The 20,192-nt window shown below is 39.4% G+C and overlaps 1 protein-coding gene across 1 annotated transcript in view; it reads left to right on the top strand.

Annotated features, from left to right (window-relative positions):
- Positions 1–5,328: 5,328 nt before the first annotated feature.
- Positions 5,329–20,192, top strand: part of KNDC1 (kinase non-catalytic C-lobe domain containing 1) — a 65,102-nt gene continuing 50,238 nt past the window's right edge. The window contains exons 1-3 of the mRNA XM_072870290.1: positions 5,329–5,442; positions 10,184–10,382; positions 13,642–13,700. Coding sequence (XP_072726391.1) covers positions 5,347–5,442; positions 10,184–10,382; positions 13,642–13,700 — 354 coding nt within the window. The 5' untranslated portion in view covers positions 5,329–5,346. The remainder of the gene's footprint in view (positions 5,443–10,183; positions 10,383–13,641; positions 13,701–20,192) is intronic.

Raw genomic sequence — 20,192 nt, 5'->3', positions numbered from 1 at the left:
TGGTTTTCCCCACACAGTAAGCAGTCTACGCATATAATTTTCTGATCCTCTTCAGAAATGCAAAGCTAACGCATCCCTTTGTAAGATTCTGAAGTACTTGGAATACAAACTAACCTGCCACTTCAGGCAAGCAGATTTATGCTCATATACAATTCGTAGCACCAATGGGGCTGGTTTAAAAATTGCAGTATCTTTACCTTTGAATTCTTTCAGGTTTTTCAGTAGCAGCAACACATAATTTGCTTTTTATTACAATGCTTTCTCACTGCTGCCACAAAGGCAGCAGCAGTTGGCAACTGGCAGAAAGCTTTTCTCTGTCTTAAAATAAATATAACTGCTAAAGGAAGAACAGTAGTTTCATAGACTGTAGAAGTATTAAAGCCCATGGCATTAAAGCAATCTCTGATTAACAAAAACCAAACAATTGAAAAGGATATAAGTCACACACACACAAAAAACAATTCTTTATACTGCAATCCTTCAGTTCCCTCAGTTTCGCCCAAACTAAATTAAAATGAGAACCTTCAGGCAAACTGCCATTAAATGAAAACTCTTAAAAGGAGAATGTACAATCTAATTATAGTGTAACAAATGTGTACCTTTCATCTACAAGGCTGGTACTCCAAAATTTTAATAGCCAATTATGATTATATAATCTATTAAAAAGAATAACCAAAGTGCTATAATGAAAAGGAAAAACCTACAAAAGAACATGAAAGACATCTCCAGTGGCACAAAGTGGCGTAACAGTAGTACCCTATACAATTTCCTTCTCCTGTAGCTTGTATTTAGATTCTGTTGCAGAGACAGAGGTGCTGGCAGTCACTCCCTGAATTCCCATTAATGTATTCTCTGTGGCTAGCACCCACTGAATTCCTTTTTGACAATATCCCATGAATCCAGATATCTGGAAATAAAAGGCATGAGGCTCATAACTAAATCAGTAAACCACAGTTAAGAGAAGTACTTCCTTTAAGTTTGCAGGTCATTAATATATTATTTTCAAAAATCTCTTCAGAGTCTACCAATTCCTTCTTTCTTTCCTTCTTTCTTTCTTTCTTTCTTTCTTTCATTCATTCATTCATTCAGGTTCCAACCTTCTCTTTCACAATTTTTAACTACATAATGACACAATTAGAAAAAGTACTGTGAAGTGCTACAGCATGATCGAAGTCGTGGAATAATTTCTATTCTGTGAATGAGCAACTAGACCAGGACCTTTCAACCTGAAAAGATGAACTAGGGGAGATATGACAACTCTATAGTAACATAAAAGATAGAAAGATGATAAATAGGGAATCTGTCCACCACCTTTTCAAACACAAGAAATTAGGGCCTCAAATGAAACAAAGAATTTACTTTTTGCAATGTGCAGGTCAGCTGAGGAGTTTTGCAATAGGACATGGTGGACAGTAAAACTATTCAGACTCAAAAAGTGAATGGACAAATTCATTAAAGAAAAATATTCCAGTGTCTCTTAAACCAATAGACACAACCACTGCCTTAGGGAATAGCTGAACTATGACTCTTTGGAGGCTGTGAGACTGTACTGGAAGAGCATAATATATAACTACCTTGTTCCTGCGCTCTTCTCTAGACATCTGCTATCGACTGCTGTCAGAGACAGCAATCAAGCCAGCTATTCTGCTGCAAACACTGTGTATGTGAAAATTACAAACTGCCCTAACTCTATTGCATTTACTACAAATTAGATACAGCTTAAGGAGAGCATGCTAGAACTGTGAGAAGGCTGTAATCAGATGTATTTGATCCAGTCCCTCTGTATTGTCTGTGATCATGCACCAAGTCTAAGACACAAAACTCCATGTTGCTTCAATGACTTTTTGGCCAAGAGGTTTCTCATGTATAATATCTACACTATACCTGGAGCTTACCTTTGTTTAGCAGTTTTTAATCTCTAATCTACAATGAAGAAGTCAAAATCTCTAATAATTGTGATTCCTGGTGTAATTGTTACTAAAGAGATCTCGGTTCATATTCAAAATCTGATCACAGGGAAATTAAACCTCTCTCTGGTACTTCCATTAAACCTGTTTCAACTATCCTTCACCAAAACAATTTTAGTCACAGTATGTTCCTTCAATCTATGCTAACATTTCTTATTTCTTTTCAGGCTATAGAGTATTATTAGTGCAAAATAATGTTTTTATTTCTGCCTTTTGACAACCTCACCTTTGAGAACCTGATTGCTGTTCTATATATTTCTGGTTTTAATATGATATTCACTTACATCTTCAGCCAACCTCAGACTCAGAAGATAATTTCCACAGACACTCACGTATCAATCAAAATGTCTTTCAAAAAATGCCTACCAATACTCTATAAAGACGTCTTAAGAACTTCAAATGTCTTAAGCAATTTTGTGGAAAAGAAACAACAGAAAATATGACTGCAGAGAAACTGTCAGCTTCATCTACATGTGGGGTTTTTTCTAATGCTGAACTGTGTAGTGTTGCATGTCCTCCAACAACTCCCACAGGCCATGATTAATTGCAGATGTTAATAAGAACAAATATTCTAGTGTGAGAATTGTTACATGACTGTATCAAACAAGTTACAGTGCCTTTTCTGACAGTTGCCTCAACCGTGAGACCAACAAGGAAAACAAAACAACAGAATTACTGATGAGAGCAGAGGCTTAGTATAGCAATTTTTCTGGAAAAACCTACCAAACCATATCAGTTCCAGTGACTGTTCTGTCCTGCCTATCAAGGCACTTGTGATAAGGCAAAGTCCGCTACAAGTTTTTGCTTACAGAGGAACCCTGTGCTGCTGTATTTTGTAACTTGGAGTACAGTCTCTTTTGCTCCCTCTGTGTTTATTTCATTTTGTTTTCCACTTTACGTATTCCACTTGGTATAAATAGTTCTTCAGTAGAGCAAGTAAGTTAACCAGAGCAACCAAGAGATAGGTCTCAAGCATCTTGAATCAGTTGGATACAGTCAGTTAGTCACTTACTCTGGCAAAATCTACCCAAGCCTCGATTCAAGGTCCAAATAATGCAGGGTAGGTGTCTTAACCTGAGTCTGCTAACCTTACAGGGAAATGCCCTATCACTCAATTACTAATTACTTTTAGCAAGTGAATTTCTCTTATTCAACAAAAAACATTGATCCTTTCAAAACTAGCATGTGAATTTCCATGCAGCACCCATAGGTTTGATTTCAACTCTCATTTTACAGAAATGTTTATCAATGCTAAACATAATTGGTGATTGCAATGGAGTGCTTATCTAAGATGTATTTATGGATGAATGTAGATCTTAGAGCTAATTTACACACCTGAGAAAGTCTTCTTGTTTCTTTTTCTTTACAATCAGCTATGAGTCCAGCCCACAAGGGTCCAGAATTTAGGGTTGTTCTTGGGAAGATCGTGCTGCCTGAGGAAAACATTTTGCCAAATATGCTGGTGGAATACATTTTAAGATGTTATTGCTGTTATTGGAGTCACGTTGGGCTTTATTTCAGAAGTGCCAGGCACTCACTGTTTCCCATGCTTTAATATTTGTTCACAGTTAAAGCCTGAGTTACCAAATTATAAGTATATATAGATTAGGAATATTTGTAATCATTAAAAACATTTTATTCACATCAGTATCATTCAAAAATGTTGGTAAGAAGACAGCATATATATGAAAGATTCCAATCTGCCTGGGTTTGGGTTTCTTCTCAGTAGCATGCCATAACTGTGGAATGTATCCCATTAATGTTTAATTGGGAGAAATCTTACAACTGCTGCAGGATGACTTTTATGGGGCGGTTAATCAAAGTATCTTTGTTTGCTTCACAGTGTTTGTTAATGTATATTTTAATGGAGTATTAATCTTTTCCAAGGAGTACTACATACAAAATTGAATATAAAACTCTTGCTTTGCTTGATGTACTGTGTATAGGTTAATTCATTAACATGCTCCATTTTGACATAGAATTATAGGAATACAGGAAAGCAGAATAATGAAAATGGCACTATTATTTTCCAAGTACCTATAGCTGTGCAATTTAATTACAGGAGAAAACAGTCTATTCTCTCCATCCACCACGCCGGTTACAACGGAGATGAAAGATTTCGATGTGGCTGCATGCGTGCTTAAAGCTAAATCAGGAGACACCTGCTCAGGGGTTTGTGCAGCGTGTGCAGTTACCTGCCCGTTGCCGAATACCGATTCCCCTTCCCAGACAGAAAGGGAAACGGCTACGGCCTGTTGACACAACACGATTTGCGGTTTCCAATGAGGTTTACTTGAAACAAAAACATGCCTACGCAGGTGGTACTTTTGAAGGAATCCTTCACCTTGAACCTTCAAAGGGAGTCTTAATGAAGTTATTTTAGGCACCCTAAGCCCTGTGGATAGCACAAATGGGCTAGGGCTAATGAAAAGAAAGTTGATAATATTGGATTGTTTTCTTTTGTGCTTGTTATGGTTCGAACTGCGGCAGGAGTTATGGCCATGACCATGCAAATACTTGGTCACCTGCCTAATTTTAAACGCTGGGCTTATCCAGTAAATCCACTGATTTGGAGAGTCGATGGCGGTAATACGAGGCCGGGGCGCACGGGCAGGCAGGGCGGGGGTTTAAGCTGGCCCGAGGTGCCCCTCACGGGAGAAAATCGCCGGCGGGCGCAGCTCTCCGGCCATACCGACTGTCAGCACCTAGGGCGCCGGCAACGCCGCCGCCCCGGCCTCTCTCCCGGCACTAGCCCTCCCTTCCGCCGCCCCCGTTCGCCCGGAGAGCGCAGGCCGAGCCGCGGACGGGCCCCGGCTGCCGCGAGGCCCCGGCGGCCGCAGCTGGCACTGCGGCGGGCGCGCCCCTCAGGGCCCACCGCCCCGCCACCGCCCCGCCACCGCCTTCTTGCCGGCAGTTCACCGTGAGCGGGGAGGAGGGGGCGCGGGGGACGCGCCGGGATTCGCGACCGGCGGCCGGTGACTCTCAGGGACGCCCCGGGCCGCGGCGGGGCGGGGGTCGAGGCGGGCGGCGGGGGCGGGCGCGGGCGCCGCCGCAGGAGGGCGGGAGCCGCCGCAGTGAGGCCGCGCCGCGCGGGCGAGGCGGCGGCGGGCCGCGTTGCCATGGCAGCGCTGCCCCAGCCGAGGGCTTAGGCGGGCGGCGGCGGGCTGCCGGGAGAGGCAGGGGGCGCCCCGCGGCCGGGCCCCGCCGGGAGGGGGAGGGGTTAAAGCGGGGCGGGCGAGCGAGCCCGGCGCCGTGGGGGTCACCGCCGGGGGCAGCCCGCAGGCGGGTGTGGGGATGAGTCGCGGCGGAGGCCGAGGGCCGTGCTTCGGGCGCGTAGGGAGGCTGCGGAGGTGAAGCCTCTGCTCCGTCGCCGGGCGGAATGGAGGCCGTTGGTGCCGCAGAGGACGTGTTTTATGAGGACGAGGAGGTGAACTGCTACGACTTCGAGCCTCTGCCGACGCTGCTGGAGGATGAGGTGAGTGAGGCAGGTGCAGGGACGGAGCCGCCGCCGCCCTTGCGCTCACCTGTGGTGAGGCGGCCTTAGGGGCGGCCCACGGGCCCCCCCTCCCCGGCGCCTCTTTCTGCCCACGCTGTAAGGGCAGCCCGCCGGCTGCGCCGGGCCCCGGAGACGGCCGGAGCCCGGGGGCTCACCCGCCTCGCCGGGAGCGGCCAGGCCGTGTCGGCATAACCGTTCGCTTTCCGTGTGTTCACCGCGGGTTCCTCACTTTCTCCTGCCCGGTGATCCCAGCTGCCAAGTTGGGCTTAGTCTATCCCCGTGCACGCCTTTTCCACACAACAGCAAAGTCATGGTCCTCGAGTGTGCGGTGTCTCATAACTCCTGTCGTAGCCGTGGGTTAATGCTGCAGTCGGGAAGTACGTGTCCTTATCGCACCTGATAAAGGGAAATTTCTTATATGGGCAAAAGTGTTTCCAGTAGCCACCAGCCAGATTTTTGTACAGCCATTTCTTGCTGCCCTTTGTAAAACGGCCTTGTCACTGGGGAAAAAAAAAAAAACAAAACCAAGCTGTTAAATCTGTTTGTTCAGTTGTTATGCCAAATAACCTGTAGCTAAACCCAGTTCTGTTATCACATTTGTCTCTATTTGTACTTGGTTTTGCACTTGCTTTTCATTGCTCCTGCTCATCTTTCTTTGTATCTTTCCACGTGAAGTGTGTTGCTTACCACCTAGTGAACGTTTGGGCAAAATGTTTTGGGGTTTTTTCTTTTTTTAAGTAAAAGTTTGGTGAACTGTATGTGAGCCACTTGTTCCCCAAACCAGATCTTGCAACCTTTCTCATTTGCTACATCAAGAACCCAAGTTGAATCGGGATTTAAAAGTGTGTTTGAAAATAATTAAAAGTCCCTTCCAGCTTTCATAAGCTATCTCATGGCTCAGCAGTTTGGCTCTTCCTCCCATCATCTGTAGCGTTCAGTGTAATAGGCCCTCTCAGGCTGGCCCATGCAAAATGTAGGAGGAAGAAGGAAGGTGGTAGTGGCCTCGTTTTTACACATTAGCTTAAATATTTAGATTATTTCTTCAGGATGGGAGAAGGCTGAGGGTCAATTCTTCTGTGTGAGGAAGACCCAAGGCCATTTTTCTCACCTGCTCAATATATACTTTAATTGTGGATTCCTAACAGTCCCTTCTATTTAGTTATTCCAGGCAGATGAATATTTTCAATATTCTTGTTGAGAGAATGGGCATGACCTATCACCTGCTGATTACAGAAGTTAATAAAAAAGGACTGCTTTGAAGAGTACTCAGTGAGCTTACCCAGGCAACCCAGTGTTTTCTTCAAATTAGATGAATTTAATGAATGGTGTTCCCCACATTTTCCATGATTCTGGAATAGATTGTTTTGAAGTTTGTGTGAATTATCTTGGCACAAAGGCTTAGGTGCCAGAGAGCTGTGAATGCTGATGTACCTAACTCTCAGCTGCTTAGTCATTTAGTGGAGCCTCTGCTTCTCATCACTGTACATAGTATAAGGAATGAGGCTAGTGTCTGATATATGTGGTTTACAAAAGCCAATATGTGAAGCAAGAAGCTGCCCAAGCTGAAGAGTAGGAAATATTGAGGGTGTGGGTGTATTTCAAATGCCTTTCTTTGTCTCACACTCCTTAATATTTAATTTCAATTTTTTTAAGAAGTTGTGTGTGGCAAATTAATTTGTTTTCTCTTCCTGCTCTGTCTTCCTCTGCTTAATTACATATGCTACTGAATTGTTTTATACTTTATGAAGAAAATATAAGGGAAAATTGAGAACTAAAGTGAATAATTAAAGCATGGTTGTCTGGCCAGTTCACTTTCCATAATTATTAAACAGTAATTGCTTTTACAAGTGTCTTTCACTGATAATGAGACAAAAGAGAGAAAAGGCATCAGCATCTCTGTTACATAACACACTTGAGTTTTCCTGTAATTCGAGTGAACCAACTTTTCAGTGGTCCAAAGTACTGAAGTTGTGGCTTGCCAGAAGCTTCAGCTTGCCAGAAACTACTGTCTTACAGTTGTAAAAGGATTTTTTTTCTCCACAGTGAAAACTTTGTTTTCATATTGCTTTAGGGATGCAAACTAATCAAATGCATGTCTTGGTGTTTTCAATGCTTCATTCTCTACAAATGCCTTTCTTTGCTGCAATAGCAGCTCTCATAACTAAGGTCAAGATAGTGTGGTCATTTGAGAAATACATGGTTTCTGTGAAGTAAATCACTTTGTCCTGGAGCTTTGGAAAGAGCATTAGAAAGAAGGCTTGCTGCCTGGTGGTGGTGGTGTTTTGCTTTTTTTATCTTCACCTAGCCATCCATTGCTGATGGAAGCTACTGAACATTCATAGGCCTTTTTTTCTTTTTTCCTTTTTCCTTTGTCTTTTTTTCTGTATTGCCTAACTTTCCCTTCCCCTGCAAGGAAGATAAGTTTGTCTAACATGAGGTCATCATCATCTTTAATTTACTCCCCAAATGACCACAAGATAAAGATGCTTTTGTAGGTTTAAACTGTAGGTATCACTGCTGACAATTAATATCTGCTGTAGAGCTCAACCTCAAAGTTGACTCAAAAGAAATTCTATCAAGTCCTGATTGTGACTAGAATTTGATATTGAGGCTGTCCTAAAGGTTGCAGTTTTTATTTATTTCACACAATCTCTAAATTGAGCCTTTCTTGCACAGATGAAACTCGTAATTTTGCATCTTGATTAGTGAAACATTCTTTTTTTGCAGTTTTGGCAAATGCCATCATGTCACCTAGCTGGATGTTCCTAGGAGAGTTAAAAAATAAAAATAATTACTGGTTCATTGCTTTGGTCATAGAACTTCTTTCTCTTCTTCTTTTTTTTTAAAAAAAACCTTTTTTTGGTTGGCCATAGAATAAGCAGTTACTCTTTCCTTTCCAAGCCTATCTTCATCCTACCTATCAGTTTGGTCAGCTTGAAAGCCTAATGGTTTGTGGTCCAGCTCCCTGTCATATGTTTATGTTTTCAGATACAGGAACCTCTGTGCTGCCCTTCATGCTTGGAAGAAGTTCCCCATAAAGATGTGCAAAACTTCCTCATGCACCCTCAAAACCTGATGGCAGCATTAAGCATATGGTGCTGAGCAGAGCACAGAGAAAATGAGATCTTTTTGTCTCGTGTACCTAAACTGTAAGGGCTTTTGCTGTTCATTATTATGTAGGACTGAACTCGCTAAGACCAGGGTCCATGATTAGTGCTAGAAGGCACTGTAGTAATGCTGCCATTAGTAAATCAGTCCATCTCTAGGCCGATGAAAACTAGAATATTGAAAATATAAGTTGTTTCCCAAATAATAGTGAGTGCACTTTATTTCCTACCTGATTTTTCTTATATTTATTATTATACTTTAGACCAAAAAAGCAAAATAAATTTTTAGACTAAAGATTGGTCCTTGTTTGAAGGATATTATGAGTGCAATACTTAATTCTCTGAAAAACATGTTAGCGAACTGTTAACCCTTCTGTAAATGGTAATCCAAATATCACTGATGTTCTCCAGTACTGAGGTATGTAAAGAAAGTTATAACTGTATTTTCCAGTGGATTAAAAGTTTAAACCGCTACAGTTTTCTGAGCTTTAAGATCTCTCACACTCTGCTTTGCTGACAATGAGATACTTTCTTTTTTCTATACTCTAATATGCAGCTATGTCTTCAATTCAAGGTATTTAGTATCATTCAGAAGTTTAGTCTTAATTACTACACATAAATGAGAAAATATGTGTAATTAATAGAGGTATAGCTTTGATGCAAAGTAACTTCTGTAGATACTTCAATTTTTCCTTACAGATGGAATTGATGTTTTGTTTGTATGTTCTTGTCATGCCTTTAAGTTCATGAAAACTTTTTATTTCTGTAGCTACGGGTAAAGTATTAGTTTTGTATTCTAAAAAAATGTACTTAAAAAGGCTAGCTGCTTTGAACAAAGCACTGTTTCTGAACATCTTGACCAGAAAAGCCACATTACAGCCACATTTTTTGGAACTGGATTCTTCATAGCCTTACTGTGATGACAGGGTCAAAGGAAGTTGACTTATAGTTTAGGACAGTAACTTAGAAACAAAGTCCATAAACTGTTTTGATCACTAAGAGCTCTGGGTATCATGGGGAGGCCTAGGACAACCAAAGTGTCTGGTTTTAAGTCAAAGTGTAAGAACACTTTTCCTATGGCTTGTTTGGCTTTTGAGTGTTTATTAAATGGGCTACATCACTAAACTTCACAACAGCATCATTCTTAAGACACGCTAATTTAGAGGGTACTTTTTCCCAGATCACAGATGGTAGGGGAAACTGTTGTGAAGAGAATTTTTAAGTAGTTTATCCAAAGGCACCTGGAAGAGCTTAAGGGAGACATGGGTTAAACAAAATGTTTTAAGTTAGTCTCTCTGTTTTTACCTCCAAATGGTCTGTTTCCCTAACTTTGATGCAGTGTTTATGTAACTTACATAGCTCCCATAGTAAGTCTTTTTTTGATGTTAACATACTGTGATACCTTTGTTCAGGTTAACTGTGCTTCTTAAGAGACTCTCTGTGTTAAGAGCGAAGTCATGCACTTGGTGTTTCTTGGGGTGTTAATCAGTGTCCTAGAAAGTCTGAGAACTTGCTGGAAACGTTACTCGCAGCCAATTGTGTCAAATGTAATCTATGATACACAAAGTAGTGTCATGAAATTCAGGGTAATTTACGAATTCATATCTTGGCAGGAGAATGTGTCCCTTGCTGATATTTTGTCACTGCGGGATAGCTGTCTTACTGAGCAAGATATTTGGGCAATTTGCCTGGAGTGTTGCCATTCTCTGAAGAGCATTGCCCATTCTGCAATCTTCCAGACACTCTGCATCACTCCTGATACTTTGGCTTTTAACACCAATGGCAATGTATGCTTCATGGAACAGCTCAGTGGTAAGTATTTGTGTTTCCAGGCCATTTGTTTTAGAACTACGGAAACTCATAGTGAGAGACTGTAGTAAAGCATTATATTCTATTCCTAAGACTTGTAATTAAAATAAAGAGAAAACAAAAACTTGTAGGAATGGGTGAGTATAGGTCTGTATGAAACTACATGCTCGGTTTTGTGGTTGATGAACAAAGGCTTTTATGAGTTTGCTTAGAAGATTCTTCCTAGTTATTTTAAGACTTATCCAGGGGAATGTGATTTATCTCCATTTTAAACACTGTAAGTTATGTATTTGTGTATCTGTGTGCACAAGTCTCTACCTATGTAAACCACGTTCTTGGTCTCTTCCAGTTCTTCTCATTTCATGGATATATTCTATTTCTAGAGAAATCTGACATTCAAAGTGTCTTGATGATTGTGGCCATAGAGAATGGGGCAATTCTAGTGCATATTCACTGTTAGAAAGGAAAACTCTCTCTCTCGAATAAAGGATTATTATTTTTTTAAAAAGTTGTGATTTTTAGACTCTGCAAGTGTGGTGACTGACTGAAGTTAATTTTAATGCTAAAAAACAGTAGGTAGTAGCATGTAAGATCTTCAGGTATCATAGCAGATGAATGGGGGGATGCTTAACTTAAAAAATTACTTCTGATTTCAGCACAGACAAAAAAGCATGTTATTGTTGCTGTTCCCTTTTCACATGACCCATCTCAAGAGTCTTTGTCTTGAGCCTGTGAGGGATATTACAAAACAAAAAATACCCCCAGCTCTTATTCTATAGTCCTTTTAAAATTATATTAGCTTGTAACTAGAACCACCATTCTAGTCCATATACACACTATTCAGATTTTCGTTATACTTTCTTTAACCTAATTTATTTTAAAATTTGTCAGAACAAGTGTTTATTCTTTTAGTCAAAATCTAGATCACAGTATTTAGAAAAAGTGGGGTAAGATAACTTTGCAACAAATGAATATTTTTTGCCTTCTTTAGAATTAAAGATAGTATTTCAAATAAGCTTGCAACAACATAAAATGTAATTAATTAAAGATGAAAATGTATCTTCATAATTGTTGTGGTATTTGTTTTGTGCTTAAATTCCTCAAATATATGTGAGTCAACTTTTAGTTCCATGTTAATAGGGTAATGTGAAATCAATTTCCTTTATTTTAAGGAGCTTGTCATAACTTGAAATTAAAACAAGAAAAAAAAGCTGGCTTTGTATTCGTAAGGGTATATGAAAGACTTGTTGAAGAGAATAAATCTAGTGGATGAAAAATACCCCTCAACTAAGATCTTTGCTTGAAGCTGGGAAAGAAAAAAAAAATCAATTTCTTCTTGAATGTTTTAGTCTAATTGAATAGCTGGCAAACAATTGATCCAGGAATTTGCCATATTCAAGTGCTTAAAATGTGGGATAACAAATTCACATCCAAAGCAAAGGTACAAAGATTTTGTTCCCTGAAGTCATGTAGAAAGAGACTTTTCATTAGTTCTTTTTAAAGAAGGTTGCATTTTTTTCTAGGAATGCAAAAACTTATCTATATATTCTGTTTCCCACACACACACTCCACTGTGTCCTTGACTCTTTTTCTTCCCCTTTACCTCAGATCTTGTTACTATTTGGTTAAAATATAGTTTGTTAGATAGGCACTTGGGGAGGTTGTCCTTTTTGCTTCCCTATAGTTGTTGCCTATGGATTTATTCTTCCAGAAGAAAATTATAACCTCTGGATTTGCTTGCCAGTGAGATAAAATGAACAGCCTGTCACCTCTGCTTTAGCAGCAAGTTCTGCTTCCTGCAGGTTCTGTGATGCTAAAGTGACAAACATTCAATAGGATGTTCTGCCAAGGGCTCAGATATCTTCTTGTCTCTTCAAATCAGACAAATTTCCATTGTAAACATTATATTAAAAGAATACAGTGAGCTTTACCAGTGATAAAAATTATATGCTTGTACAGCTTTAAAGTGTTCTATCAAAAGAAAGGGAAAAGGTAGTGGGGAGATGAAAGGAGTGTGTGGGGGGGGGGACACACGACAAAACATCTTCTGTCCATTAGTTCCCTTCCCCTTCTGCCCCCCACAAATATCAGGAAAAAACATGGTGGGGGGGAATGCAGAGTTAGTTGTGTACCCCTCCTTTTCAGTGGGAAAGTAGAATTGGGAACATTGTAAGGAACTGTAAATCAGTTACTGGCATCTGGATAGTTAGCCATGCCAGGTAGCTGAAATATATGAATATGTAAAAAAAAAAAAAAGTCCTTTCTACCATATAACTGAGTTTAGTATCCTCACAGAGCTTTACATTTTACACTTGTAAAATACAGGCACAGAAGTTCTATTAGAGCTAAAGCTATGATGAGTACGCCACACCTGTAAGCATACTTTTTTTTTTTTCTCCCTGTTGAGAAGGGCAATTTATAGTTTTTGCTTGTAAATGATCTCAGTCATCCATTGGCTTCACAGAAGAATAGACTAGGTGAGTTGAATATGTATGTGAAGAGTAGGTTTTTAGTCAGGCACTTTTTTTAATCCTCTGGTGTTCTTTCCTGGGTTCATGTGACATCAGTACAGTGTGATATTACATGGATGCTTGGATGCAGCAGCAACATTGGTCTCTCTTAAGATGTTCCTTTCTTCCTTCCACCTCTTCACTCAGAAGTGGCTGTTGCAGTAACTCAGTTCTCTGCTAAACAGCACATGGGTGGGGAATGTGCTTCCTCAACTCTTTTATCATAATTAAACTAAGCAGAAAGGTTAAGGTTCTAAGCTGGCCTGTAGATGAAAAGGCAATTAGCTGTTCAGGTTGTTTTTGCTGCTTGAACTCTTATCCCCCAGGTCTGCAGTGGAAAATAGTGAATGGAAATGTCTGATTAATCAAATCAAACCTGCAAGCCACAGCTGAGCCACACTAGCTTAGGTGATAACTTGGTCCAAACATAAACATCTGAAGGCAAGAAGTGGTTACGCATGGTAAATGTATTTCTTTGGGGGTGTTTTGTCTGTTTTGTTTCTTAGTAGGAAAAGTATGGTATCTTCTTGCAGAAAGTTTGAAAATAGCACTTTATTTTACTTAGTACTGGAAACATGGATAACAAGTTCTTTGTACATCAGATATGAGTGAACCAAAATACTGCTATATACATAGTTTCTTTCGTATCAGATATGAGTGTATCATTAAATTTGTATCATCACATTGGTTTGTTTTTTAAACAAGCAAGACGACTAATTTCTAATCTGACACTTTTCCTTTTGCTTTCAAAGATGATCCAGAGGGTGCCTTTGTTCCACCAGAATTTGATATTACCGGTAACACTTTTGAGGCAAGTTCATAAATTTATCTGTAAAATAGAAGGGAGTTTAATAATTTTAGTACTTCTGGCAGTACCAAATGCTCGGCATTGTCAACATATAATTTTAACACACTTAAAGATTGTGAATAGTAAATTGTGCTATTTAGATATGTTTTGTGGAAATAAAAAGTAAACTTAAAATGCTACAATAATTTTCTGTATAAACATTTGTTCAGTAACTGTTAAAATGTGAGAATCTATTTTGGCTGAATAAGGTGTTACCCTAAACCACAGCTGGTCTATATTATGTTCACTGGTATCCTTCACTGGTTACATTTGCTTGTTTGGGGATTAGCCATGAACTTTTATAACTAAATGTAAAATTTGTTTGCCATCCTCTTCAATAAAATAATTCATGGAAGGGTAATCAGCAATTTTATCTTTGATTTAATGAAGAAACAAATGACTGTCTGTTGCTTTGCAATGCACAAATGCTCTACATTGTTAAATTAAATTAGATTTAAATTGTTTATACTAATTCATTAGCCTCCCAAGTCAACCATCTCATTGCATGCTGCAGGAGTGCTTGCTTGCTTAATATCCTTTTTTTAATACAGTATTTTTTCTGGCATGTATTCTTAGATAATTCAAATGCTTTAATTAGCAACATGTTCTATTCAAGGTATAAAAAAAATTATTCTGTTTCCTTATAGTTCAATATAAATACCTTTTACTTTTTGTAGTTATAGCCTTCATAGTCATGTTTATAGTTCTCTATATGTCCTTGGGGGAGGGAGGGGAAAGGGTAAGGGAACCTTGGAAGTGTGTAGTACTAGGAGCAAGATGAGAATGATAAAGCAGGAAGGGTAGCATTACAGAATATGAAGTAGTACAGTCTTTGAAGGTTAGAGATGCAACATTTCTTCCTGTTGCTATGCTTTGTTCATGTAGTTATATAGGCCAGCAGAGGTCTAGTGATTTTGTGCTTGCTCTCCCCCCCCACCCTCAGACTGGTTTTTTGGGAGTCTTTATTTGGGGACAGGAGGCCAATGCAGGTGGGGGGTGGTTAGAAGGTGACCAGTATTGCATGTAAACTTGGCAACTGTAGTAGTCTTTATATTCAGATGTGATTGAGGAAAGCAAGTCCCAAAGTCACCCAAAGGTGACTATTTTTGTTTCTTTCTTTTTGTTGTACTTCCGAAGCTGGAGTTAAGATTTTACATAAATATGTTCTCCATTCCTTGCCCCTTAACAAGCCTCCAGGACTTCACACAGAAACACTTACAAGATCTGTGGAATTTTTTGCTCCTCTGGCAAGCTTGCATTTCCCCCCAGCCCTTTCTCCTTCTCTAGGAGTTGCTGAACTCTTATGCATATAGCAAATATATACACTGAAAGAGGTTTGAAGACTAAGGGGATGAGACAAGGTGAAGGGAGGGTTTGGGAAGACTGTGGGAATACTAAGTGACCTGCAGTTTTAGTTCTGTCTGATATACAAGGCCATTGTATCCCTCTTGGGTAAAATGCATCTGTGTACAGGCTTATTATTTAACTCTTCTTTTTCAGCAGTACTTACAAGCTTGTTAAGCCCCAGTGAATCCCAATACCAAGCACAGCACAAACAACAATTATACAGTGAAAGCTGTTTGAGTCGGGAGTGGCTCTGAACATTGACCCCTTTACTTTTTTTGCAAAGGTCGATGAAGATACATGGAGGTACACATTTGTGTGGAAGGAAGTCAGCATGCTCTGCCTTGTCTGTTGTGAAGTGGGGTAAGGGCTGGGTGCACTGATTTCTGTCCATTGCTCCTATTTCTTTATCTAGCAAGTTGGGGAGCCTTGAAAAGCAGGGAGAGCAGTGCTACAACAGTGTCCTGTTGCCTCAGCTGTTTCTCCTTGACCATCCTAGGGCAATACACAAGACTGAAAAGCTAGGGCTTTCCCTTTCATTGAGGCAGAGGTGTATTGTTTTACTCTGGGATTTGTGAGCATTTTGTCAGACAGATATGGGATTCTGCGTATTGGTGAACTTTCAAACCTTTTCCTCTTACCACTTGTAGAGTTTGGTTGAATTGTAAGTATTTTAGTACCAGATCAAACTCTGCCATAGATTCCACGCTGACCTCAGCTTGCTTTTACAGTTTCTAAGACCTACAGTGGGTTAATCCATATGTACTTGTTAAAGGGTTTTATAATATTGTAGTCTTTCCAAGCTAGCTGTTTCCTTCTTGGTGCTAATACTTCAAGTTTTCTCTTTTTGAACGGTATTGATACTTTTGTCTATGCCCTCACCCCTAGCTGTAACCTCCTACTATGCAATGGCAGAATAGCACTGGTTTATATACATCTCTTTGAGGAAACCCTAGGCCCTTGTGCTTTCTCAGTGTTAGAAGATTCTTTGTACTATACCAATAAGCTGCTGTTTTTACAGGGGCGTCAAATCTTTTGTGTTACTGCTTGCTCCTTCCTTGGTAATGACCTTACTCAGTTGTTCTTAGTTGAAGGAGTGTTTTTGCAGCTGCTTAGTATGCTTTGAGAGCAATGGAAAGTAGTGTTTGCATTGAAACTGTCCAATTTCAATATAAATAAAAAAATTAGTATTGGAACTACTAATTATGTTCAGGATGATTTTTGATAGCTGTTACTCCAGTGTCAAAGCTCAGCTGATTTAAAATACTTATGTCAGCCAGGGGTTTTGCTTGATTTGAGCGTGACCTATTTTGTGGCTTCTAAAATGGAAGCATACAATGAGGTTTGTATAGCTACTGGATGACTTCTTCCTCTTTAAATTCTTTTTTTAAAAAAATCCCTCAAATAAAGCTACAGTTATTTCAACAAGAGATGTTTTGTTTCCTGCTTGGTGAATTACTGATCCAGACCTCTAATGGAATTGTGACTCCAGTCTAATTAGTTACTAAACTTAGCTGGTACTCACAAGCACACGAGGGTAATAGACACAGGAAACAAATTGAAATGCATTACTGTCCTGGTGTCTGAAACAACACTCTTAAAAATTTCAGTTTCTAGTTGGAATTTCAAATAGCAAGAGATCTAAAGCTTCGTCCAAATGACAATGTACAGGACAAAAGTTATTGATTTCACGTGGTTTGTTTTAGACTTGTGCCTTGTTTCCTGACCTGCTCTCCACTTGTAAAGTGGGAATAACAACACCAACTTCAGTTACTCTTGAGACTAGGAAGGTAAAAACTGGCCCTTCAGGGAGTTGTCAGCTTCAGTGTCAGGTGTAGAACAGACTTTTTAGAGAGAAAGATGTTAAGAAGGAAGTAGCTATGAAAAGAGCTTTTGGTGCCAACAGTGAAGTGTGGCTGAGCTTTCCAACTGGTGACTTCTTTAGTGCTGCCACAGTTCCAACCTGTGGGGGTGGAGGAAGGATTGCAGTTTCTGAGGGTCTCAAGAGACATCAAAATGACTGTGTTGCTAAGCGGTTGGAGCAGCGTTTAATAGGGTAGTTCTGTTATGTCTTCCTCTTCCTGGTGTAAGCATTGTCACAGTGCAAGGGCAAAAAAGGCAGCCAAGCAGGTACCGTTGGTCTCTAGGACAACGTTGGACTAAAATAGAGAATCTCCTGGGTATCTGTTAATGTTAATTTTTTTCCTCTAACTTTGCTATCTCCTTACAGACTTCTGTTACCATTGTGCCCTAGTAACTGTTAAGGCTTGGTGCTGCAAAGAGAGAGAGGGAAACAGGAGAGAAACTTTAGAGTTATGATCCATACTGTAACTCCAAATAAAAGGTGAATTTCTATACAGTACACTTATTATCATTTTCACTTTTATTCTTAATGCATATGCAGGTATGTGATGTGGCTGTACTCAGTAAAAGCTTTCTGATGACTGAAGCTGTTACTTATCTGCATTGATGGAAAGATCTCACTTTCTGCTTCTCCTCTAAGCTGGAAGGTGTGTCTGTATTTGCTATAGCAAGTGCTGACCGCTTTTTTCTTCTCATTGAATCTTGAGCTAGAAGTCGGAAACATCTTGAGTATAAAGACTAGCCTCTAATTTTGTAATGTTTTACTAGTACGCTACTGTAGAGAGCATATAAATGTCATTTTTTCTGTTCTAGAAAAACATTAAGAGACTGAGATGCAAAAATACAGATTTGAGGCTTCTTTTAAAATTTGCTGACTTGACTATATACTGGGCTTATTAAACAATTAATCTTCAGTATAAACTAATACTGAGTCCTGATTCCATCCTCTAAATAGGAAGAGCTTTAACCTTTTCCTAATGAAAATGGTTCCTATTTCATTTTCTTGCCCGGGGCAGTACAGTGCTAGACTTGTGAAATTTGACCAATGGGAGGCCCAATAGGAGTACTTAAATATTGGTGAGTTCATTAATAGCCTTATTTCTATCACTACAATACAAGTTTGCCTCAGGTTAAAAACATTGGCTGTCTCAAACCAGTTTCAAATAGCTATTTGTCTGCATCACAAAACTGCCATTGAGTCTGACACAGAGGTTCATTGATGTAGAACCCCACATTTCTAAGATATGAGCTTTCAGTGAGATGAAGGACCAATGTCTGCCATGTGTGAACTTGCATTTATAATCTTTTAATAATGTGGCTATTCAGTTTTGCTTGTTCTAGTGAACCTCTGTTACAGAAATCAGTGAATTTTCAGTCTTGTCTGCCTATTTTTTTTATCTAACGCAGAGTGGATAATGCTTCTGTTTAATGACTTCTTCCATTATTTAGAGGTGATAAAATGCAGTAGTTCAGAAACCTCAGTATGCAGCAGGATTAAAACCTTTCAGAAATAAAAGAACTGAGAAAGTGATACAGAGTTGAATAGTACCTTGAAGAGAAGGGGGAAATATGGGATAGAGAATGGGAAGAAAGTGAAGTTCACACTTCTCTCGGTTTTCTCATCTAGAACTTGGTCTTGTTTTTTGCTATCACGGCAGGAGTGAGGTATGCTGATCTCTCACCTGGGAGAGAATCAGAACCAGAAGAGGCTGAACACTGCCTGTCTCTTTGCTAGGATGTGACAGCTGTTGACTGGCAGTTCTCCGTGGGTTATAGTTGATTTATATTATTAAAAAAAAAAAAGTCCAAGTGTTCAACAACCTTAAAAATAAACAATTCTACATAAAGCGATATAACTAGTGCAAATAGAAAAGACAAGCTAAAATATATTACATTTTTTTGGAAAGCTATTAAGATTTAAATCTTAAGAGAATCTTAAACAGTCTTAAAAGTTAAGATTCATATGGCTTATTCCTATGAAATGTGACAAGGCAGTTGCATTTATATATACCATATACATACAAATATTTTATATGCATATAAATGCATGGGTTGAAATGCAAAATGAAACCTGCTGTTTTAGGGAATAGATCAAAAAGGAAAGGTTCAGGGTATATATATGTTGTCCCTACTGAAGAAAACTGAGCTGACAGTTTAGTGCTGCAATATTTCTCAATAGCTGATCATTACTAAGCTAGTGCTCAGGTCTCAGCTGTTGGTCCTTCTCTAAATATGAAAGCCTTCGTCTTTCTCCCAAATCAAAACAGCAGAAGGTATAAAGGAAGTCTTGCCTGTGCCATTTCCCTGGTCTTTTAAAGCAGTAGCTTTGAATGCTGTGAGATTATCTCTACTGTTCTATTCTTTCTTTAGCTCTCGGTGCAGGAGGAAAAAAAGAAAACTTTTTGCATGTTCTCCTAGAGGGGTTTTTGGTTTTGTTTTTGTCTGATGGGGGAAATAAGTCTTTTGAAACACCTAGTGCCTTTTTTCTTGAGTTCTGTTTCCCTTAATTTCATGTAGCATCCTCTTGAGACTAATTCTATCTAACAGCAGTAAGGCTTGTCATCAGCAAATGGTAACTTATCTCCCCCTGTAGTCTAAACCATTCTATCTTCTGAGTGTTATCTAAAGCTGTCTTTTCCTTCAGTGACAAAAATAATTTACTTTTGTTTGGTTACCGATGCCTCTACTGTGCTATAGAAGAGGAAATGGAATCCTCCTGTTCTTGCTTTTACATCATTGGCCCAATTGAGGTTCCATTCAGGAACTTAATACTGAGCAAATATCACCCTTTAGTTGCTTTACACAAAGAACTAACCAAGGGAAGAATATGAGACCAATGGGATTATTTTTTTTACAGCAGTCTTTTTTCTTTTTTTAATGTATAGAGTATCTTAAAGTATATAATTTGATTACCTCAAAAGCCTGCAGCTTGTTGCTTAGTTCTGAAGTTGGGCTTGCAAAGTCGTCATATTGGTTTTCTCTAGCTGGCTTTTTGAGCATATTTTTACAGTTTTGCCTCTAAATCTGCTTTTCACAGACTGACTTCTATTTTTATCGGGCATAGTCTGTCTCTTAGGCAGAAAAATGTCCTCAGAAGAGATATGACTGACTGTACAGGTAACCTGCTCAATGGAAATATGTAGTATTTTAGGTTTCTTCCTTACTTGGCTATTAGTTTCCTATAAGAAGGCATTATTAAAGCTAAGAATATATATTTTCCTTAAGATTGAGGAAGATTATCCTCTGATG

Source organism: Ciconia boyciana, chromosome 8 (assembly GCF_034638445.1).
Source record: "Ciconia boyciana chromosome 8, ASM3463844v1, whole genome shotgun sequence".
NCBI classification, from domain to species: Eukaryota; Metazoa; Chordata; class Aves; order Ciconiiformes; family Ciconiidae; genus Ciconia; species Ciconia boyciana.
This window is presented reverse-complemented; position numbering and strand designations above follow the sequence as displayed.